General features: G+C 48.5%; 1 protein-coding gene across 1 annotated transcript in view; it reads left to right on the top strand.

Moving 5' to 3' along the window:
* Nucleotides 1-20,158, top strand: part of TRPC7 (transient receptor potential cation channel subfamily C member 7) — a 126,172-nt gene extending 106,014 nt beyond the window's left edge. Inside the window, exons 7-11 of the mRNA XM_077768936.1 lie at nucleotides 3,685-3,880; nucleotides 9,435-9,656; nucleotides 10,320-10,400; nucleotides 17,563-17,638; nucleotides 19,798-20,158. Of these exons, the coding sequence (XP_077625062.1) occupies nucleotides 3,685-3,880; nucleotides 9,435-9,656; nucleotides 10,320-10,400; nucleotides 17,563-17,638; nucleotides 19,798-19,967 (745 nt within the window). The 3' untranslated portion in view covers nucleotides 19,968-20,158. The remainder of the gene's footprint in view (nucleotides 1-3,684; nucleotides 3,881-9,434; nucleotides 9,657-10,319; nucleotides 10,401-17,562; nucleotides 17,639-19,797) is intronic.
* The last annotated feature ends 361 nt before the right edge of the window (nucleotides 20,159-20,519 follow it).

Below are 20,519 nucleotides of genomic sequence, written 5' to 3'. Positions count from 1 at the left end.
GGGGAGGGTCAGAGTGAGAGGGAGATACAGACTCTGAAATTGGCTCCAGGCTCTGAGCTGGCAGTCAGCACAGAGCCCGACGCGGGGCTCGAACCCACGAACCGCGAGATCATGACCTAAGCGAAAGTCGGACGCTTAACCGACTAAGCCACCCAGGCGCCCCCATAACCTCATGAAACTTTGAGTCCAGCTCCCATGCCCAAGCTCTTGACACTTGTAATGTACTACTGGCTCCTTTCCAAGGCCAGCCTTCTGAGAATGTATTATGGTAGGTTTCCAAGGTCAAAGTAACACAGCCCTTTCCCACTCAGGGCAATGAGGACATGTTTCATTTGTTTCCTGCCATATATGAAACCAGAAGATGCTGCTAGCAAGCATTTCAGATAAACTGTGAAGCTCTAGTCACCATAAAAACCATCAACTTTTCATAGACATTTCTTTTCCCCCTTTTTCCTCCTACTAGGATGTCTGTCATTTGCATATTGATTTATAAGTTCTCTTTATATAAGACAGACATCCAGGGTCTGTTGTGTGTATTGCAGATACAATTTCTTCTCTCACTTAGTCTTTTGCCTTCCCTTGTTAGTTATTAGGTCTTTGTTGTATACAAGTTTTATGTGGTCAAATCTCTCCATCTGTCCCTATCTTCTGAAATGTCTCCCAGCCCAAGATTACATAAATAACAGTATTTCATTCTTATTTTTTATTTTTTCATTGTTTAACACTGACCTCTTCAATTCTATTTAGAATTTACTTATATGGCTTGAGCTCTGGGTAAAATACTGTACTGATTACCATTTAGCATGGCTAACTGTGTATAACTCAGCCCCTAAGTTCCCCTCTGCAAAACAGCAACAGCAAAATTAATCCATTCAGTTAATCCAGTTCATGCCAAGATGGGTAAGTATAAATGAAAGACCCAACAGATACCAAGGGTGAATTTCATCATCTTGGATGATTCAAGCTGATGGACCCAGCTTTTCTTAAAAGGGAGTCTTTGCTATGACAACCCATTTTGCCCCCTAATCGGTGGACACAGAACTACGGACACTCCCTGAAGAGTTTATGAGAGATTGTTAAAAATGCATACTTTGGCTAAGACCCCCTCCTGCCCAATCAGGGGCATCTGTTATTGCTCTGGAGGGGGACACTGCCACTCTGGGGTCAGAGCCAAATTCAGATCCAGAGGCTAATCTTTAAAATATAGAAATGATACAGGTATGAAGACTGTCTGGGCCAGATAACCAAAAGGATCAGCATTCCAGGGGGGACAGCGGTGGAATCTGGTGGAGGAGGAGCTGCGCCATGAATTGAATTTAGGGATCTGTAAATATTCTCTTACTAGAACACATGCTGCTTAGTGGGCTAGCTCTGCCTCCTTCAGATTATTCTATTACATAGAATGCCTAAGTGAAGGCATCAAGGATAAATCAGAGCTAAGTGGCAAAATTCATAGCAAGAAACAAATGAGAAAAAAAAAATACATGCTGAATCTAGGCCATTTTCCCTAATCAGAATTCAGAAGACTTTCCCTGAATGTTCTATAATTGCTTGCTTCATTTGTGTCAGCCAAAGTTTGTGGGGTTTTCCAAGGTAAGCAAGGGAGGATGAATTTCTGTAAAGCTCCTCTCAGTTGCATATGTTATCTGTTTCTTAGGACGTTCACGGTAAGTGCACAAATCCTGGACCAGCACCTGCCTGCCCAGTCCCTTGCTCAGAGAGCGTGCCCTCCGGTTTTCTGCTGATCAGATTAGGAAGAGAACAATTGTCAGAGAGATCACATGCTGCTGTCTCCTTGTCTCCTTCCAGTTTGGGATTTGGGACCCAACCTGGGGTTCTCTGCCACTGTTTCCCTCCATTAAGGAGACAGCCAAAAGCTTTCTTCTTAATGGAAGGCAAGAGCTGCCGAGAATCATGGCCACACATTGAGTGGCATGTTTTTCACACAAAATGGATGCTTCCATCTCCAGGAATAGCGTCTTTCTCATAATAGCATTAGGAGCTGGGGCTCTAAAATAATGGCTAGATCCCCAGTCATTACTTCCAAACCCCTAACTAAATTCCTTCCTATTAAAAGTAAAATGAATTCAATATTCCAACCTCACAGTTTCCTAAGAAGTCAGAAACAAATAATGACAACAAAAACCCACTTCAATTTTCAGTTTTCAGACTCGGGGATGCATCGGGAATGAGTCAAACAGCTGGCTAGACATGCACGTACACATACGCCCACACGTACTCACACACAGAAGAACTGAAAATTCATGCAAGTCAGAGCTGGATTTTTAGCCCAAGTGACAAATACTAGTATTTTTATACATCTTGTCGAATAAATACCAGTCCTTAAGAAATGCTGGTATTTTTTTTTTTTTTTTGAAGATCTAGCTAATCCTGGCCACTTGTGGGTGAGTGTTGAAAATCTGAAATGTTAAAGAGAAAAAAGAAAGTACTTTCACATCATGTACCCCAAAACTGGATGCACACCCAAAGAACTACATATAGCCCTTCAGATGTTATCAGATCACGGGCGTGTTTGAAGCCACCCAACCAAAACCCAGCTTTCTGACTGGATTCTACGTTGTAAGCCTCACATGGGGACCTAGACACAAAGTATAGACAGTGAAACATGATTGGATCTTGCTGTAAAAGCTAGGGTATTCTGATAACTCCATCATCTCTAAAGAGAGAGCAGTGTCCTAAAAGCCAGATCTTCCCTGCACTGCCCTCAAAGCACATGCAATGTCGACCCTGAGTGAGCTGCAGGGTGAGGCTTGGACAGTTGCCTGGTAAATGTGAATGAGAGGGAGGGAGGCAAACCATGAGAGACTCTTGAATGACAAGAACAAACTGAGGACTGATGGGGGGAGGGGGGGAAGGGGGGTGACGGGCATGGAGGAGGGCACTTGTGGGGATGAGCACTGGGTGTTATATGAAAACCAACTTGACAATACACTATTAAAAAAAAAATGTGAACAATACAGAGACACCAAACTCCTGATACTCGTAATTTGACTCTGGTTGAGAGGATGTGAGGTATGTGGCTGGCCTCACTATCCAGAGCCAGGGGGTGAGAGAGTGTAGTAGTTGGAAGTACATGCTTTTGCAAACCTCAGATGGGCCTGGGTCTGCACCCCACTTTCCAGTAGGGCACCGGTGAGAAAGGGTAAGACTCTGAGCGTCCATGCCTCCATATGTAAATGGAGGTAGTAAGAGGGTCATGAGGCCATAGTGAGCTGCTCTGTGACCAGTGCCGGGAACCAGTGATGCTGACTCTAACAGTGGACACCATCCTTTCCCCCCGTGCATGTGGGGCTGGCAGGTCTGAGAGGAGACACTCAAGAGATGATTTTAGGAAGAGTGTGCTTTCTGGCGCTGGTAACGTACAAGAACAAACATGTGCCTTGGCGTTGAATTTTAAATGTTTAATTAATTGCAAGATAAAAACAGTACCATATCTCGGAGTCCCCATAGATGGACTGAATGGAAAAGAAAGCACCTGCCGTTGATAATATTTTTGTCAAAGTCTTCTTAGAAATCTGAATGTGCCATTATTTCAGAAGACAGGCATGACTGGCCAGCCCAGCCCCACTCCAGGATAACCACCAAAGCCTGCCAAACGGGAACGTTCATGGGAAGAGTGTTAGCAGATGAAGAACTGGCTGAAGGGACTGTCTTTCTTTACAGGGTTGAAGAAAGTTTTAAAACCTTATTCTGGTCCATCTTTGGCTTGTCTGAAGTGATCTCGGTGGTGCTGAAATACGACCACAAATTCATCGAGAACATCGGCTACGTTCTTTACGGCGTTTATAACGTCACCATGGTGGTCGTGCTGCTCAATATGCTAATAGCCATGATCAACAACTCGTATCAGGAAATTGAGGTAAGACCAGCTAATTGAAATTGTTCTCTTCCCCTTGGTTTAATTATATGGCTGGTTTCCACATCGAGTGTGATGACATTAGAAGCCCGTGAGTTATTACAGGTGAAACCAGAACAGCAAACAAGAAGTATTCTTCCCATAAAGTCTCCAAGGAGCACTTTTGGTCAAGCCGCCACATGGCAGGGTGGCCGACACACATAAAACGGCCTGACAAGGGCAGGCAGAATCAGGGTCTTGAAGTTTCCCTCGTTCACGTGTACCCTCAGGACAAGCATGTAGGAGGCTGGAATGACTGTATCTTTTAGCCAACATTCCCTCTGCCTCTCACATATTTTTTTTTAATGTCTTTATTTTGAGAGAGAGACAGAGAGCAAGTGGGGAAGGGGCAGACAGAGAGGGGGACACAGACTCCAAAGCAGGCTCCAGGCTCTGAGCAGTCAGCACAGAGCCCGACGCGAGGCTCAAACCCACGGAGTGTGAGATCATGATCTGAGCGAAAGTCAGACGCTTAACCAACTGAGCCACCCAGACGCCCCTCACATATTTTTATTAAATACCTACTGTACAAAATGCCTGTGCTAGACACTGGTGGCACAGAGATGACTAAGACAGTCCCCACCCTCTAAGAACTCTGTCCTTTGAGAAAACCAGATACATCAGTCAATGAAGTGCAGTGTCCTGGGCCCCACACACCCTGAGAAGTCTTAGCAGGTGCACAAGATATAAAGCAGAGAAGTTTCCTGATGCTTGAAGGCCATTTGAAGATGAATACAATGTTGCCAGAGAGCTAAGGGAGCGCAGCGAATGTATCAGGAGGCAGTTTATCAAAATCCAAAAGGCACACACCATAAGCTAGTGATTGCAGCCTTGTTTGCAAGAGCAAGGAGTTAAAAACAAATAAATGAGCATTAATAGGAATCTGGTGAAATAGATGATGATGCATCTGAACAGCAGGATGCTGTGTGGCTTTTAGAAAGGACAAAGACGCTCTCACTGTACGGATACAGAAAGACCTGAAAATTATAGCGCTAAGTGAAAAAATCAAGTTGCTGAACAATGTTTAGAGTGTGCTCTCGCTCTGTAAGAAAGGAGGAAAAGGGCATCCATGCTCATTTGTAACTGGATAAGCATCTGAAAAAGAAGAAGCTTGTAAAAGGGTGCCCAAGCCAGGCACAGCTGGGGTGCCTGCTGAGAGGCAGCAGCTTGAGGGCATCAATCTGATTATTGTTTTACTTACCATAATGTAAAATAAATAAGCTAAACATTAATGAAATCCTCCTTTGAATTGACTCCACAATTCCAATTCTAAGAATAGATCCATGCAGAAGAATGATTTTAATAGATGCTCACTAAAGGGAAAACGTGAGCATAGCCCGCCAACAGAGCATTTCAAAAAAAATCTTTTTAATGTTTATTTCTGAGAGAGAGAGAGAGAGAGAGCAGGGGAGGGTCAGAGAGAGAGGGAGACACAGAATCTGAAACAGGCTCCAGGCTCTGAGCTAGCTGTCAGCACAGAGCCCGACATGGGGCTTGAACCCACAAACCGTGTGATCATGACCTGAGCCGAAGTCGAATCCTTAACTGACTGAGCCACCCAGGTGCCCCCAGAGCATTTCAAAGAACTCTGATACAATATAGACTTCAGAACACTGTATATACAAGGAGAAAAACTTGTCTGTGCTTACATCACAAAATCTCTGTGATATTCTTAAGTGAAAAGAAGCAAGGTATAGAAAAATACAGGTAGGAAAATCTTACATAACAGCACGAAAGGATATACAGAAATAGAGAGCAGAGAAAGGTAGAGAAAAAGTAGTACACCCTTGACCCAGGGTATCCTTTGGGGAAGGGAGGTAAAGGAGAGACATTTGGAAGGGAACTGTCACATCTGCCTGGTATGCCTTTGTGCTTGAGTCTTGTGTAAGACATGTCTTAGTGTATTTCTCACATAGAAAAAAAAATTAAAGTCCTCCATGCATTCGTTTGCTGGGCTACCATAACAAAACACCAAAGACTGAGTGGCTGAAGTACAGACAGGATTTCTTGACAGTTCTAGAGGTTCAAAGTCCAAAGGCAAGGTGCTGGCCCAGTTGTTTTCTTCCAAGGCCTCTCTCCTCAGCTTGCAGGTGGCCGCCTGCTTGTGGTGTCCTCACATGGCTTTTCCTGTCTGTGCTCGCACCCCTGGAGGCTCTGCCGCTCCTTAGAAGGACACCAGTCATGTTAGGTTAGGACCTGCCCTAGCAATGTCACTGAACCTTACTCACCTCTGTAAAGGCCCTGTCTCCAAATCGAGTCACATTCTAAGGCACTGGGGTTAGGGCTTTAACATATGAATTTTAGGGGATGCATTTGGCTCATAACACCGCCCCCACACACTCCAAAATAGAGTATTCTAAACAGGAGGAGCATGTGCCAAGGCAGGAAGGTGAAACAATGTGGTATTCTGGGCCTTCAAGAGGGCAGGCTGTGCGAGGAAAAGAAGGAAGCAGTGAGCCAGCACGAAGCCTTGCCCTCTTCCCCCCTGCCACCCACAGGAAAAGGCAACACGCTGTCCATGGACAAATATCTTTTTTTAATGGTGTATGTATTTGGTCTCTTATGTGGATGAGCTGTTGCTAACCATTGCCCCCCCCCCCAGGCCTCAGTTTCCCCGTATGTAAGAGAAACCACATGGTGCCTGGAAAATATGCAGACCTCTGTACCACTCACCCTGGGCATCGTACCCCATCCTAACAAACACGCACAAACGAATGCGGCCTGTGAACCCCTGCGGCGCAGTGTGGAGAGACACCCACTAGTCAGGGGCAGGAGTGGGCGGAGCCACGATGTCACGTGGGCGGGTCCCTTCCGGTTACCCCAGCACTGCCCTGCGCCACCCCGCAGCTCACACCTCCCGTTGGGCTCTGCGCTTCTCCTCGGGTGAGAGCGCATGTGCCCTCCCAGCCCCGCCGGTGGTGCGTGCACACGGACACTGAGACATATAACGAGGCCACTAGACAGTGCCCAGTGTTCACAGTCACACTGAACTTCGATGCAGTACGTAATTGTGCATTCTTCCATGGAACGCTTATTTGTTCGGTCAACAGATCTGGAGCACCCGCTGTCCACATCCAGGGACCAGCCTGCCTCTGCCCCCGCCACGCCCCCACCTGCCCTCCTGCGGCTGAGCTGCCAGCCTGTGTGCCCCGGCTCCCCGCGCTCTCTCTCGCCTCTCAGGGGCCACTGCACGTCATCCCTGCTCCACGCGTATCTTCGCCCTTCCTGTCAGCGTTTAAANCAGAGCCCCCACCCTTCTCTGCCCCCACCCAATCCACACCTGACCTGGGAGAGAACTACTCACCCCCCAGCACCAGCCATCAGGCAGCCCCCGCCCCCAAGGCCAGGTCAGGAACCCTGCCCCCAGCATCTCTGCAGCCCTTAGCACAACTCCAGGGGAAAGACCAGGAGATGAGTAGTTGGACATAATCGTGTCATGGGCCAGAGCATGCAATCCCCGAGGGTACAGACTGTCAACCCAGTGCCTATCTAGTCCATGCCGGCCACAGGGTAGGCACTCGACACGTGTTTGCTGAATGACCCAAGGCTGAACACTAGGCACTGTGTTAAACTATGGGAATAAAAATAATACTTACTGAAGGCATATTCATGTCTGACACGAAGTGTTCCTCGAGTGTGAACTCACCCAATTCTCACAATGACCCATGAGGTAAGCATTCTTATCCCCATTTTACAGATGAGAAAACAGAGGCCCAGAGCAGCTATGCCACCACGGCTGCACAGCCAGGGTGGAACCCAGGCAGGACTGGAACCCAGGCAGGCTCCAGACCCTGTGCTGTCACCGCTATACCAACCTTCCTCTTAAGTCAGGCGTCCCTGTCACATCTCTCTGTTGTGCAGCAGAGGCCAGGAGCAAGCCCTGCCCTCACAAAACTTCTAGTCTAGAAGACTCCAATATGATGTCCCACAGACCCAGCCAGCTGCTGACACCTTCTCAGCAGAAGCAAACAAAATGGCCAAGCCTGCAGGTTATAATCTTACAGCACGCGGTACCTCCTGGCAGCCTCATGTGGGCCCCTGCTAGGCTCACAGCCCTGACAAGTGTAGCTCGTGTCTGTGCGGAGAGGAACCCAGCCTCACGGAGCACATGCTCAGTGCCCATCTCAGGGCTATGTGAGGGAGGCAGCATTCTCTCCATCCACGGACAGAGCCCTTGCTGAAGTCCTGCAGCTGGTAAGGGTCCATCTGACTGCAAATCATACCTCTTTCCCACTCTCAAACTGTGCCACTGGGGCAGAGGCCTAAAGAGCTTGCCTGTAAAAAAAACATAACCTGTAAACAAAACAAAACCAAAATACACCTGCTACCTCTTAGAGGACCCACACAGCATTCTGGGATTGACACCAAGTCAGACAGAATAGATCTAGGGATTAAAACTACCACCGCCACCAGGGGAGACAGCATGACTGGACTACCTCCTGCTGACTCCCATCAGGCTGGTTTCTCTTGAATCACATAGGCAGGATCTCCCAACATCCTCTGTGGCCGCACTTTGAGCAATAAGAAATACACTTTCTAGTAAGTACACCATGTATAATACCATCCAACATGGGAGCTGCCCGCCACATGTATCTACTGAGTGCTTGAAAGGCGGCTGGTCCAAACTGAAATGTGCTGTAATTATAAAACATACACTGATTTCAAAGACTCAATATGAAATAAAAATGTGCACTACCTCATCAAGAACTTTTATGATGATTACATGCTGAAGCGGTTACACTTCAGATCTACCAGATTCGATAAAATATAGTGCTGAAATTAATTTCACCTGTTCCATTTTACTTTTTATAATGTGCCTACTAGAACGTTTAAATGTAATTAGGTGGCTCACCTTCATGGCTCCTATTATATTTCTACTGGGCAGTAATGCTCCAAAACGTTAATACCTTGATGCTGTGGTGGACTGTGAATCAGCAGAGCTCTAAATGTTAATGGATAACGGGATTAACGGGCAGTGAGAAAAGTCCTCTGGTGAGTGGCGAGGGGAGAATGATTGTGAAAATTCCCAGGGGAGAGTCAAGGCGGTATGAGGAAGCTGAGGTTTTCATCGCTAAGTCCTGAGGAGTTAGGTAGAGATTGTTAGGAATGACTAACCTCATGCGGTTTCAGCAAAAGCAAATGCTCCCCATCTCATGTCTTTGTACAGAAGAACACCCACAGAAATATTAGAGTCCTGTTTAGAAATCTGCCATCACCAGTTCGTGAGATCAAGCCCCACATCAGGCTCTGTGCTGACAGTGGGGAGCCTGATTGGGATTCTCTCCCTCTCTCTCAAAATAAGCAAGGAAGGGAGGGAAGGAGGGAGGGAGGGAAGGAGGGAGGGAGGGAGGGAGGAAAGAAGGAGGCAAAGAGAAAGGAAAGGAAAGGAAAAAGGAAACAAAGGAAAAAGAGAAAGGAATCTGCTGCCATAATGTGTAGACTGCGTCCCCACTCATCACACTGAACTCCGATATGAAATTGTGCCCTTTGATGGTGTGTTATTTCCCTCGTCCCACAGGAGGACGCAGATGTGGAGTGGAAATTTGCCAGGGCAAAGCTCTGGCTGTCTTACTTTGATGAAGGAAGAACTCTACCTGCTCCTTTCAATCTTGTGCCAAGCCCTAAATCATTTTATTATCTCATAATGAGAATCAAGATGTGCCTCATAAAACTCTGCAAATCTAAGGCCAAAAGCTGTGAAAATGACCTTGAAATGGGCATGCTGAATTCCAAATTCAAGGTAGGTAGCACGGAATTTATGGGGCAAGAGGAGGTTGCAGGAGGGGGAGGCGGGAGGTGTGTGTGTCTGATTGGCACACAGAGCCCCTGAGACAAGGGAAGTCAGCGAGGGGCCCGTGCTGTTCAGAAAAGGCCGAAACAGCAGCGCAGCCACTGCCAGTGGCGGCTGCCCTTCTCCCCCCAGTGCCCTGCAGACGTGCCCTGTCCAGGCTGAGCAAGCTGCCTGGTGAGCCACCACCCCATGGAGGGAGCACCTCCTGCCAGGGAGGAGGAGCTCTTCCCAGAAAGTACCTGGAGAATGACCTCTGGGAAGAGAGCTTCCCTGCCTGTCATCTGCCCTGCTCCTGGAGATTCTCACTGTATATTAGCATATTAAAATCTCCAAGGAGTGCTGGAGGAAAGACCCACTCTGCACCTTCAGCTCATGCTTCCCAAAGTTGACCACACTATGTTCCGTAAGCTGTTGTCATCATACAGAACTCAAGTCCCAAGAACAATGTTCTAGGAAGCCTAGCACCAGGGAGCATATCAGCTTCTTGTGGGTCCTCTTTTTAGACACAGCCTCATGTATGGGTGTCATATGCATTATTTGAACGTGTGTATGTGTGTGTGTGTGTGTGTGTATGTGTATTATTTATTATTATTCATTCTCCCCCTCCCCCAGAAGACTCGCTACCAGGCTGGCATGAGGAATTCTGAAAACCTAACAGCAAATAACAGTTTCAGCAAGCCCACCAGATACCAGGTAACCACACCCTTCCCAGCTACGGGCAGAAGTGGACTCCATCCAGGCATGGGTTTAGAAATGTGGCTGTCAGCCTCCCAGCTGCATTCCCTCCGTCATTCAGCAAACATGTAATGAGTGCCAACTAGACGAAAGGCACTGCACTACTTACTGGGGGTGAGGACACAGCCCCTATCAGAGCGGCACTTCCAGACCAGTGAGGGATAGTCACAGGAACAAGTAAACACACAAGCAAATAGTAACTTCCAATTGATAAAAGTAGAAAGAAGAAAACTATAGGGTGCAAAAATAGAGAAAAGAAGGGAGCCCCTGCTTAAATGTGGTTATCAAAGGAGGCATCTTCTCAAGGACAGGACAGTTACCTAAGACCTCATAAATAAGGAGGTAGCTGTGTGGGGCCTCCCAGGACAGGAAAGGCATCAGCAAAAGCCAGAGGGGAGATGCAGGGCGCTTGGGTGGCTCAGGCAGTTAAGTGTCCAGTGCTTGATTTCAGCTCAGGTCATGATCTCACAGTTTGTGGGTTCAAGCCTGCTTGGAATTCTCTTTCCCTCGCTTTCTGCCCCTCCCCTGCTCGCTCTCTATCTCTCTCAAAATAAATAAAAATAAACTTAAAAATAAAAGCCAGAGGAGGGAGGCTTGGCAAGTTTAGAGGAGAGCTAGAGTTCAGCAGGCAGGGGACAGGGGACTGTCATCCAGGTGCAGGGGAGGGGGGCTTGGACCTAGGGTGTGAATAGGGTGATGGAGGAAAGTAGATAGATCCAGAATATATTCCGGACATAGAGGCAACAGGACCTGATGCCCATCTGCAGAGATGGGTCCCAGGCATCTGTCTTGAGCAACCAGGTGGGCACCGGTGTCTTCACTAACCCCCTGACCTAAGAGCACCAGCCTGCCCAAATCTGTTCGCGTACATAAACCTTAGAAGTGTTTTTATGCTTGCAGGCCCTTGCATTGCTTTTGGAAATCAATGCCACATCTCTGTATCTGTTTGAATCAGCCCATGAGCCAATGATAAATGCTAACTACAGGTTATTGATTATAGAAGTACAGGCCATTCTTTTCCTGCCTTCCCCTTCTCAAGGATCAGCAGTTTTATCCATGCTGATCAGTTCTTATCAGAGGTCAATGTGAAGCTGCCCTGAGCATTCCTGTGGCCGAGGTGCTATGTCCCAGTGCCACCATCCCAGAGGGAGCAATTAGACTTCGACATGGCATCTTCCAGACACAGGTCTCTAACTGTAGCTCTGCCCATATTTCAGAGCCAGCTGTGCAGGTAGGAGGATTTAAGTGCACAATTAAGAAATGGCTCATCCCTCAAAGTACTTACGGTTTTATGAGATGACACGGTCTAAAAACTGGAAATGGGCAAATCTTGTATTTATTCGTGTACAAAATTGGGCCTGACCAGTTTGATCTGCTTTGAGTTATTTTACAGGACAAATCCTTTGGTCAGTGAAAGGATTTTTATTTCTCAGCTTCTCAGAGAAAAGTATAGATTATCTGTGCCACAAAAGAGATAGAAAACCCTAATGGGGTAGGGTCAAATCTCTGATGGGTTTTGGGCAGAATCAGCTGCTGAGATAAAGGAAGACTGATTACCTGGTGAAACATCTTGTACCCAGAATGAATCCTTTATGAGCAAGACTATTTTCAAAAGCAGCCTCAGAGAGATCCCGTTCCTGTCTTTCCTCATCAATGGTTGAGTCCCTGCTGCTTTCAATGTCCCCAAGAGATTCCTGCTCGTGATTACAGAGATTGGTGGTATTCAGCTTCGGGCTACTGATGGCCTTGGACGGCTTGCTCACCCTGTATTTTGTGACTCCACCAAGAAAAGCCTGGGGCTGCTTACTCAAACAGTTTTCACAGAAAAGAAGAAAGAAAAACCAGTGAGCATCAGAGAGAAAGGGCTGGGAGGCAAGTAAAGGGAATCAGAGAACATTTGGCATTTGCACATGCACCCTTTGCTCAGCCCTGCAAGGTGAGTCTGGTTATCTGCTCAGACAAGAGTGAAGCAGGAGATGGCATGAAGGATATAGGGGTAGAGGCTAGACACCAGCCTGGGTATAATCTCACCATATGCTGGTGAAAGAGACAGTATCTTTAAATCCATTTATCAGATGGGAAAACTAAGGCTCAGTGGTGAAGGCCCCACAGCTGGTTCAACTATCTGTCTGAGTCACAAGGGCACCCCTCCTTTACTACATCACGCTTCCTAGACACCCAAGCCTTGCTGAGAACCTATATTACCTGCCAGCTGCTGTCTGTGGAGGGGTGAGGGGAGGAGACAAGGTAGAGGAAGAGCTTCTAGCATGAAAGATTAGGACAAGGGTCTGACAAAGCCTCTTCTGTTTTCTTGGGCCCACTGGTGGACTTCAAAATTGCACTGCTTTCTTCCCAAAGCAACTTCCAAATGTGCAGAGAGCAGAAGGAGCCTAGCACTTCCTCTTTCTTACTATCCCGGCTACATCCAGAGTAGCACCTCAGAGAGGACATGTGCTGTCAGTGTCTCACACTGTCATGGTTCGGAGTAATTCTATAGCATTCCCAGTAAGACAAAAGCCCCGTTGTGCATGCACATGGAGTCTTTAAACTCATTGCCTTTGTGTCTCTTCAGTAGATCCGCTGGATTTTTCAAACTTAGTGCTCGAGATGTTTATGTTAAGTTTGCCAATCCTTCAACTTCAGGGGCTTCTCCATGGTAAGGGAAGGCAGAGGCCCCCTGTGTTGGGCTTTAACTTAGGTGCCCAGGGTTCTGACTGCTACTTTTCACAAGCCTAGTCCCTTGCTTTCGCCATGCTTTGTTTCCAATCTGGGCTCATATGGAACTAAACAATGAAACAAAACCAAAATACTGGTGTGGGGGTCAAAGTATGCCTCCTGTCAAAGTGACTCTGTGACCCGTTCCAACATCCAGGGTGTCTGTTTGCTGGGGCATGTGTAGACACAGATATACCACTCTCTGAGAGGTACATTTCCATCATGGGCAAAGCCAACAAGCCACAGCCCAAATGAACAGAGGATCCAGGTGCTGTCTGTAAGTCAAGCAAGCCCCAGTGATGCAAGCCTTTCCCCAAACCAGTGGGAGTCCTCTTTTCCATGTCCTAGGTGGCCTTTTCAGTAGAGATTAAAGCAAATAGGATAGATAACTTGCCAATGCTGACCTCTTCCCTTTCTGGTGTCTGATAAATCCCAGTTTAACAAAAAACATGTCCTAGGATCCATTTTGCCCCCTCCCTTCCAAAAGTCCCTCGATTTCTGTTTTCCTAGGTGACAACACTGCTTCCTTCTGGATTCTACTTCACTTACCATCTTCAAAATACCATATATGTGCTCTTAGTTTACATCTTTAACTGCCCTGGCTATACAGAGACACATGCCTCTTCCACAGAAAGAGCCAGAAGCATGGAGAGGCCATTTGAGCCCCGGGAAGTGGGGGGAGGGGGCCGAGAACTGTGTGTCTCCTTCCCCAGATGTGGGACTCAGTCTCATGGCCCTTCTGACCTATTGTGCATCTCATTCTAATCCCCTCGATGATCACATCACTACATATACTCACCCCCAGGACTTGCTAAGGGCAGGAGGGCAAGGCAGGCAGAATTTGCACTGACCGGGACACATTAACTTGGGGAAAGTTTATTATCTTCTCGATGTGAAAGGACTCTATGAAAGAGAGCAAGGAGATGTCTCAAAACCTATAACAAAGGAACATTCTTTTTCCCCCTACACAGTGAAGGAGGGGAGACTTTTAGGGTCCAGGTCTCCTGAAAATAAATCTCCTCTATAGCATCCATCTTACACAGATGGGCCCCTTCTAACCACTTCGGCATTTCTAGTGATAAGCCTGGCATCTCGCTCCTGCATACCCCAGGCAGTCTAACATGTACACTCCAGAGGGGAAACCGGATGCCCATGAGGACACAAAGTCTCTAAGCAGTTGCCCAGCAGTCACACTGTTTTCCTTTTAGGTACCTGTCGCTCCTGAGTGAAAAGTGGGGGTGGGAGGAAGAAGGAAGGGTGGAAGACTTGTCTGCAATGCTCATGAGATTCTGCTTCCTTACTAACCCTCATAATCCTGATGCGTGGTGAGAGGCTTAATAACAAGCATTTGTTTCTCTCCCCTTGGAGCCACAGATGTGCAAACCTTAGGTCAAGTTATACAGGCCAGCGTTCAAGAGTGGGCCATGAGCATTCATGACAATGACATACCAGTGACCTTCCCCAAGAGCAACAATATCTTTCACTGAAATATCCCAAGAGATAACAACTGAGGGGCGCCTGGGTGGCTTAGTCGGTTAAGTGTCTGACTTTCGCTTGGGTCATGATCTCGCGGTTCGTGGGTTCGAGCCCCGCGTTGGGCTCTGTGCTGACTGCCAGCTCGGAGCCTGGAGCCTGTTTCGGTCTGTGACTCCCTCTCTCTCTGACCCTCCCCTGCTCACGCTGTCTCTCTCTCTCTCCTAGCAATAAATAAAACATTAAAAAAAAAAAAAAGGAGATAACAATTGAATGAAGCCATCCATCCTCCAAAGTCTAGCTGAGGCTTCCTCCTGCAGAGAACGCTGTTTTTTAAAGATCAAATGGGTACCTAAAAGCAGCCAGAACCCCTACTGACCAATGGGAGCCAGTTGCTTGCATCCCATCCCCTGAAGCGTCATGCACAGAACCTTTTCCTGGAGGTTAGAAGAAGCCCCTGCTTCGGTTCCCATTTTGGTTAAATCTCACTTTCGGGATGTATGACCCTGGAGAGGTCACCTGATTCATTGAGCCTCGGGGCCCTCATCTGAAAACAGAGACAACCTCCCCGATCTCACTGGGCTTCTGGGAGGATTCGGTGAGGCCATTTCGTCAAGCAGGCTAACAGGACTCCTGGTCTGTGGGAGAGCCTCACTCCATCTGTGTCTTTGCTTCTTTTTCACCCCTTCCGCCCTCCTCCCAGAGGGCCACTCCGCAGTGCAGGGGGCTTGTGAGTGGTGTCTCGCCTATTCAAAACAAATGGATTTGGAGGGGCACACTGTATTAATAGTAACATACCATGGCACCTTTTCCACTAATGGGCTGAGTTGGGTTGTACTAAAACACAGCGTGCACCCGAAGTGGGGAAGGTGGTGATCACTGTGGTAGTGGGGAAAAGACTCTGCTCGGCATATCACCGCAAAGAGAACTTTCCACCTTCAGTCTCAGGCTTGTGCTTTTTTCCTCATACATATAAAACTGGTTCAGCTGATGAGTTCAGAAACCAAAGAACCCTTAATTCTTGAGGTTTTCCTTAAAACAGCAACAGACTTTAACTAGATCCCCTGGACCTGCTTCAGCCCGAAATTTTGCAGAAGACTTCTGATTTCTGTATTCAGGATGCATTTTACAAACTTGGGTATCTGGGGTTTTGGGGTTTTGCGCTTTCCTTCATGAGGACTGGCTCGGGATAAAGATGGTTTTACTTTGGCTTTCCAATTCAAAGTGAAAAGAACCTTACTGAATCCCAAGCAAGGCATGTATTCTTAACTTGGGTAACCTGCCTTATTGACTAGGATAATGTCAAGGGTAAATCTAGCATGGCAGCTTGACCACTACCATGGCAAGACCCAGGGCCCTCGGACGGAGGGCAGCATGAAGGCAACCTGCTCATTCACTGTTTGGCCAGAAATAAGATCATGACTCATACCACAGAGCCAAGTGAACCACCAGCCTGACGGCTGAGGAGAGGCCGCACTGGCCTGGGGGGACTCAGGGCTCAGCACCAAGAGCCTTTGCTGGCTCCCTGAAAGTCCTAGAATCACAAGGCCTGGAGACACAGGGATGAAGTCTTTGCCATAAAAGGCAGCTGGTGACCAGAATGTGTTAAATCCTTCTCTCGGCATCCCAGCCATCCTCTTCCCTTTGCTTACAAACAGCTCTTCCTGAGCCCAGGTATCCAGAGAGAACTTAGCAACCCACATAGCACCACAGCTAGGGACAGAATTCAGGCCCCTTCCATTTAGAAAAACGCCACCTGTGTCTCTGGAGTCCTCAGGAGAGCAGGTGAGGCAGTCACAGTCAGGGACGAGCCAGGGACAAGGAATCCCTCCCTCTGCCAGCTGCTCCACTTGTGCAAGATTCAGAAGCCTCCGCTACCAGAGGATCTCTAAATCCTGTGATTTCCCAGGAAGCCTCCAACGACTAGCCAGCAAAATCCAAAGTTCACCTCCTGGAGTCCTTCTCACACTTGGCTCTATTCTGGGTATCTCTTGAGTGTTTACTTTTTTTTTTTTTTTTTTTACAAATAGTTTATTGTCAAATTAGTTTCCACATAACACTCAGTGCTCATCCCCACAAGTGCCCTCCTCCATGCCCATCCCCCCTCCCCCCCACATCCATCAGTCCTCAGTTTTTGTCAGCATTCAAGAGTCTCTCATGGTTTGCCTCCCTCCCTCTCCCCCACCATCTCCCCTCTTCTTCTCCCGCTTGTTCCTCCGTCAAGTTCCTCCTAATCCTCCTATATGTGCAAACATATGATACTTGTCCTTCTCTGCCTGACTTATTTCGCTCAGCATAACACCCTCTTGAGTGTTTACTAATACCTCCTCATTGGCTGGAAGAACCAATATCTGCATAACACATGGCAGTTCCTCCAGCCATCTCCTCCAATGTGCCCGGCAGCCCAGTGCTGGGCGGAGGGGATCTAAGGGAAGGGGTGTTTTGGGAAAACCTCCCAAGGACCAGCCATGTCTGTCTCTGCCTTCAGTAGGAATTTTCTAAGGTACAGTGGACTTGTCTGACCTGGTCCTGATTCTAAGACCCGAGGAGAGGACCTGACTGGCTAAGGTCACAAAGATCAGGGTAGAGTTGGGCTTAGGACCCTCAAGCAGCACCCATACATCTTAGGTGGTGCTCTCTGTCTCTCTCTGTCTCTCTGTCTCTCTCTCTCTCCTTGGCTTGGCCTGCCACCATTAAGTGTCCTATTCTTACACCCCAGGGGCAGGATCATCCTACGGGGAGAGGTTAAACAGAGTCAGGCCTGGGTCCCACCAACAGGCAAGGTATCCTCAGAAGAGAGACACCAGGCACAGGAGGAGTCCGGGCCATGCACCTGGCGCCCTGCAGAGAAGAGGAGCCACACATACACCATGCAGGCTGCTTCTGTCCTCAGCCAGGCTTGTTTGACCCTCTCCTTGTGCTCACATTTCAGAAAATCATGAAACGGCTCATAAAAAGATATGTCCTGAAGGCCCAGGTGGATAGAGAAAATGACGAAGTCAATGAAGGTAAGCGAATGGTGTCCCACAGGCCGTCAGTGGGACATGGTCTCACCAAGCCAAAATCAAGGTGTCATCTGCAGGGCCGTGTTCTTGCCTGGAGGCCCTGGGGAGGCTCTATCTCCTTGCTGGTTGGGGTATGGGCAGAAGGAGGTTCCGTGCAGCTACAGGGCTGAGGCCTCTGCTCCCTGGCTGGCTGTTGGCTGGGGCCACCCTCTGCCTGAACACAGCACCTCATCTCAGAACCAGCTCCCGGGCACTGAGCCCTTCTCCAGCTGCGGTGTTGCTTCCACGTCTGTCGTCATGTCTCTTTGACCCTCTCTTCTGCTTTCCCCTTCCTCTTTTAAAGACTTAGCATTAGACTGGATAATCCAAAATAATCTCCCTATTTAAAGTCAGCTGATGAGTTACCCTAATTCCACGTATGACCCTGGTTCCCTTTTGCCATAGCAAGTTATCATACTCAGTCTGGACACCAGGGATTAGGATCTGGTCACCTTTCGGGGGTAGGGGGCTGGTAATGACTCTGCCTACCGCCTCATGTCCCATGAGGTCCAAAATGGCCCAGAAGTTCTCATTCTGTGGGTGCATATACAGAGAGCAGCAAGCAGAATGTCACCACCCTGTGTCAACTTCCAGGCTCTCAGAATCTGACAATTCGCAGTGTTTCTTAAGGTATCCCCCAACTCAAAATTGCCTGTTATAATTGCAGATCCCAAAACCCACCCAGGCCTAACGCATCAGCATCTCTGGGGTGACTCTTGCGTTGGGGTGGGGGTGGGGGGTTGGGCGGTGTTGTGCATTTTGCTAAAAGCACCAGGTCATCCTGATGCACACTGAGGTTTGCAGACTACATCCTTTTCAGTGTTTGGGTTATTTTCCAGTCCATTTAATGCAGTTACTCTTAAGTGAAAAGCAAATTACCTTATACCAGGTAATTAATCTTCATGAGACACATAGGACAAATATTTGCTACCTAGACGCAGCCTCCTCGATGAGCAAAGGCACGAAAGCTTGCCCTCCCTTGGGCCACAGGGGCCCACCCAAAGCACCTGGTCATGAAGTCACCCTCTGCTTCATCCTGGGGCATCTAGCATACAGCCTGAAGATCCACAGCAGCTGACCTCATTCCTGGGCTGGCGCTTCCTAGGGGCTGAGCAGGGGCCCATCCTGCTACCCCTACTTATGGGTCTGCAACATAAAGCTGCCAGCCTGCCAGCCAGCTGTGATGGGCAGGAATGCAACTGGTTACAGAAGTGGGGAGCTGCCGGGCCTCGTGCCACTGGGGTTATACCATGCAGCTGGGGCTCCGGGAAAGCACCCCACGTAAAGGAAATAGGGGATGTGTACATTTGTCAAAACTGGCCAAACCGTACCTTTAAGAGCTTTGCCTTTTCTGTGTGCAACACATGAGGAGAAGAGAGAGATGAATAGTGTGCTCCCAGGCACTGGACTCCTGTCTGAGTCAAGTCCAAGGTCTGTAAGAGCAGAACAGAACATCGGAGCCCTCCTCACTAAGAGTTCCACAGCCCCAGCCCAGGTGGATTTGTGCCCACGTGGTTCACTGTGGAAACAAGTGCAAGTTCCTACCCGGGGGTCCCTTGCTCTGGAAGGAGGAGGAGGCCTCAGCCAGGCAGTGCTGGCTGCATGGCGCCGGGGCTGGGGGGCGGGGCCCTGCCTGGCTGCCTGGCTGTGTAGCCACGTGCCCTGTGCTGAGCCATTCCCTCCACACTTGGGAGTTTCCCAGCCCCCTCAGATAAAGACAGAGTAAAACATGGAGCAGCATGAAAATGACTATCCCAGTTAAGGAGGGTGTTGCTCAGAGTCTTGAAATCTGCCCTTAATGGCTCCAAGACCAACATCTAACAATCATGATATGAAATAGGTGCTGGAATAGGATTTCACGATCCTGACCTTGACTCCTCCATCTAGCTGAAACCCTTAACAAAGATTTTGACCAGGAATGGGAAGAAGGGGGTTTTAAATGGATGGACGTGTCCTTCAGTGGTAGGAGGTGGGTGTTACTTAGGTCAAAACACACCTCCTGTGCCCTCACCTCTGCCCTTAGTGGGAAACCTGAAAACCTGCTGGAAGGACACACACCCCAAATGTATGTGGGAGGAGCCCCTTCTGCCTCGTGCTCACCAACATCTCATCTGTCCTTGCAGGTGAGCTGAAGGAAATCAAGCAAGATATCTCCAGCCTGCGCTATGAGCTTCTGGAAGAGAAATCTCAAGCTACTGGTGAGCTGGCAGACCTGATCCAGCAGCTCAGTGAGAAATTTGGAAAGAATTTAAACAAAGACCACCTGAGGGTAAACAAGGGCAAAGACATTTAGCGGCCTGCATCGGCATCTGTGACTTCTACCAGCATTCCCAGGCCGGGATGGATTTCCTAGCCACCAGCCCTGGCAGGGAAGGTCCCAGGCCCTCCCCTCTGGGACACTACGGGGACCCACTGGCTCTGTCCTGAGCAGAGCCGCTGACACGTGCAGGGTAGCAGCCTGCCTTGACCCAGAACTGTTGTGAACCTAGGCTGTTGGGCAAGAAAGGGAGGGGGAGGAAGCACTCCCCGACACACTCCCCGACACGTACGTGTGAGACCTTTGGTCCAGTCACAGGGACGTGCGGGAAGAGGCCTTCTTGGATGCACACACGTGCCCTCCCACTGCACACGGACCGCATCTCTGTCTGTGTCCCAGGAGACAGACCACCTCATCCCATGCACCCCTGCTCACCCCCTCCCCACCACCCAATCACATCCAAACAGAACCGGGAGGTGACCTGTGATCTATTCTTAAGTGCCAGACGAGAACACAGATAGCCTAATAGCAAAATAGTTCTATTTGTTTATAAAAAAAAATTTAAAAATCCTAAATCAAAAACTGTAC

Source organism: Crocuta crocuta, unplaced genomic scaffold (genome assembly GCF_008692635.1).
Source record: "Crocuta crocuta isolate KB4526 unplaced genomic scaffold, BGI_CrCroc_1.0 scaffold64, whole genome shotgun sequence".
Lineage (NCBI taxonomy): Eukaryota > Metazoa > Chordata > Mammalia > Carnivora > Hyaenidae > Crocuta > Crocuta crocuta.
Note: the sequence above shows the minus strand (reverse complement) of the source record. Positions and strands in the feature narration are given on the sequence as shown.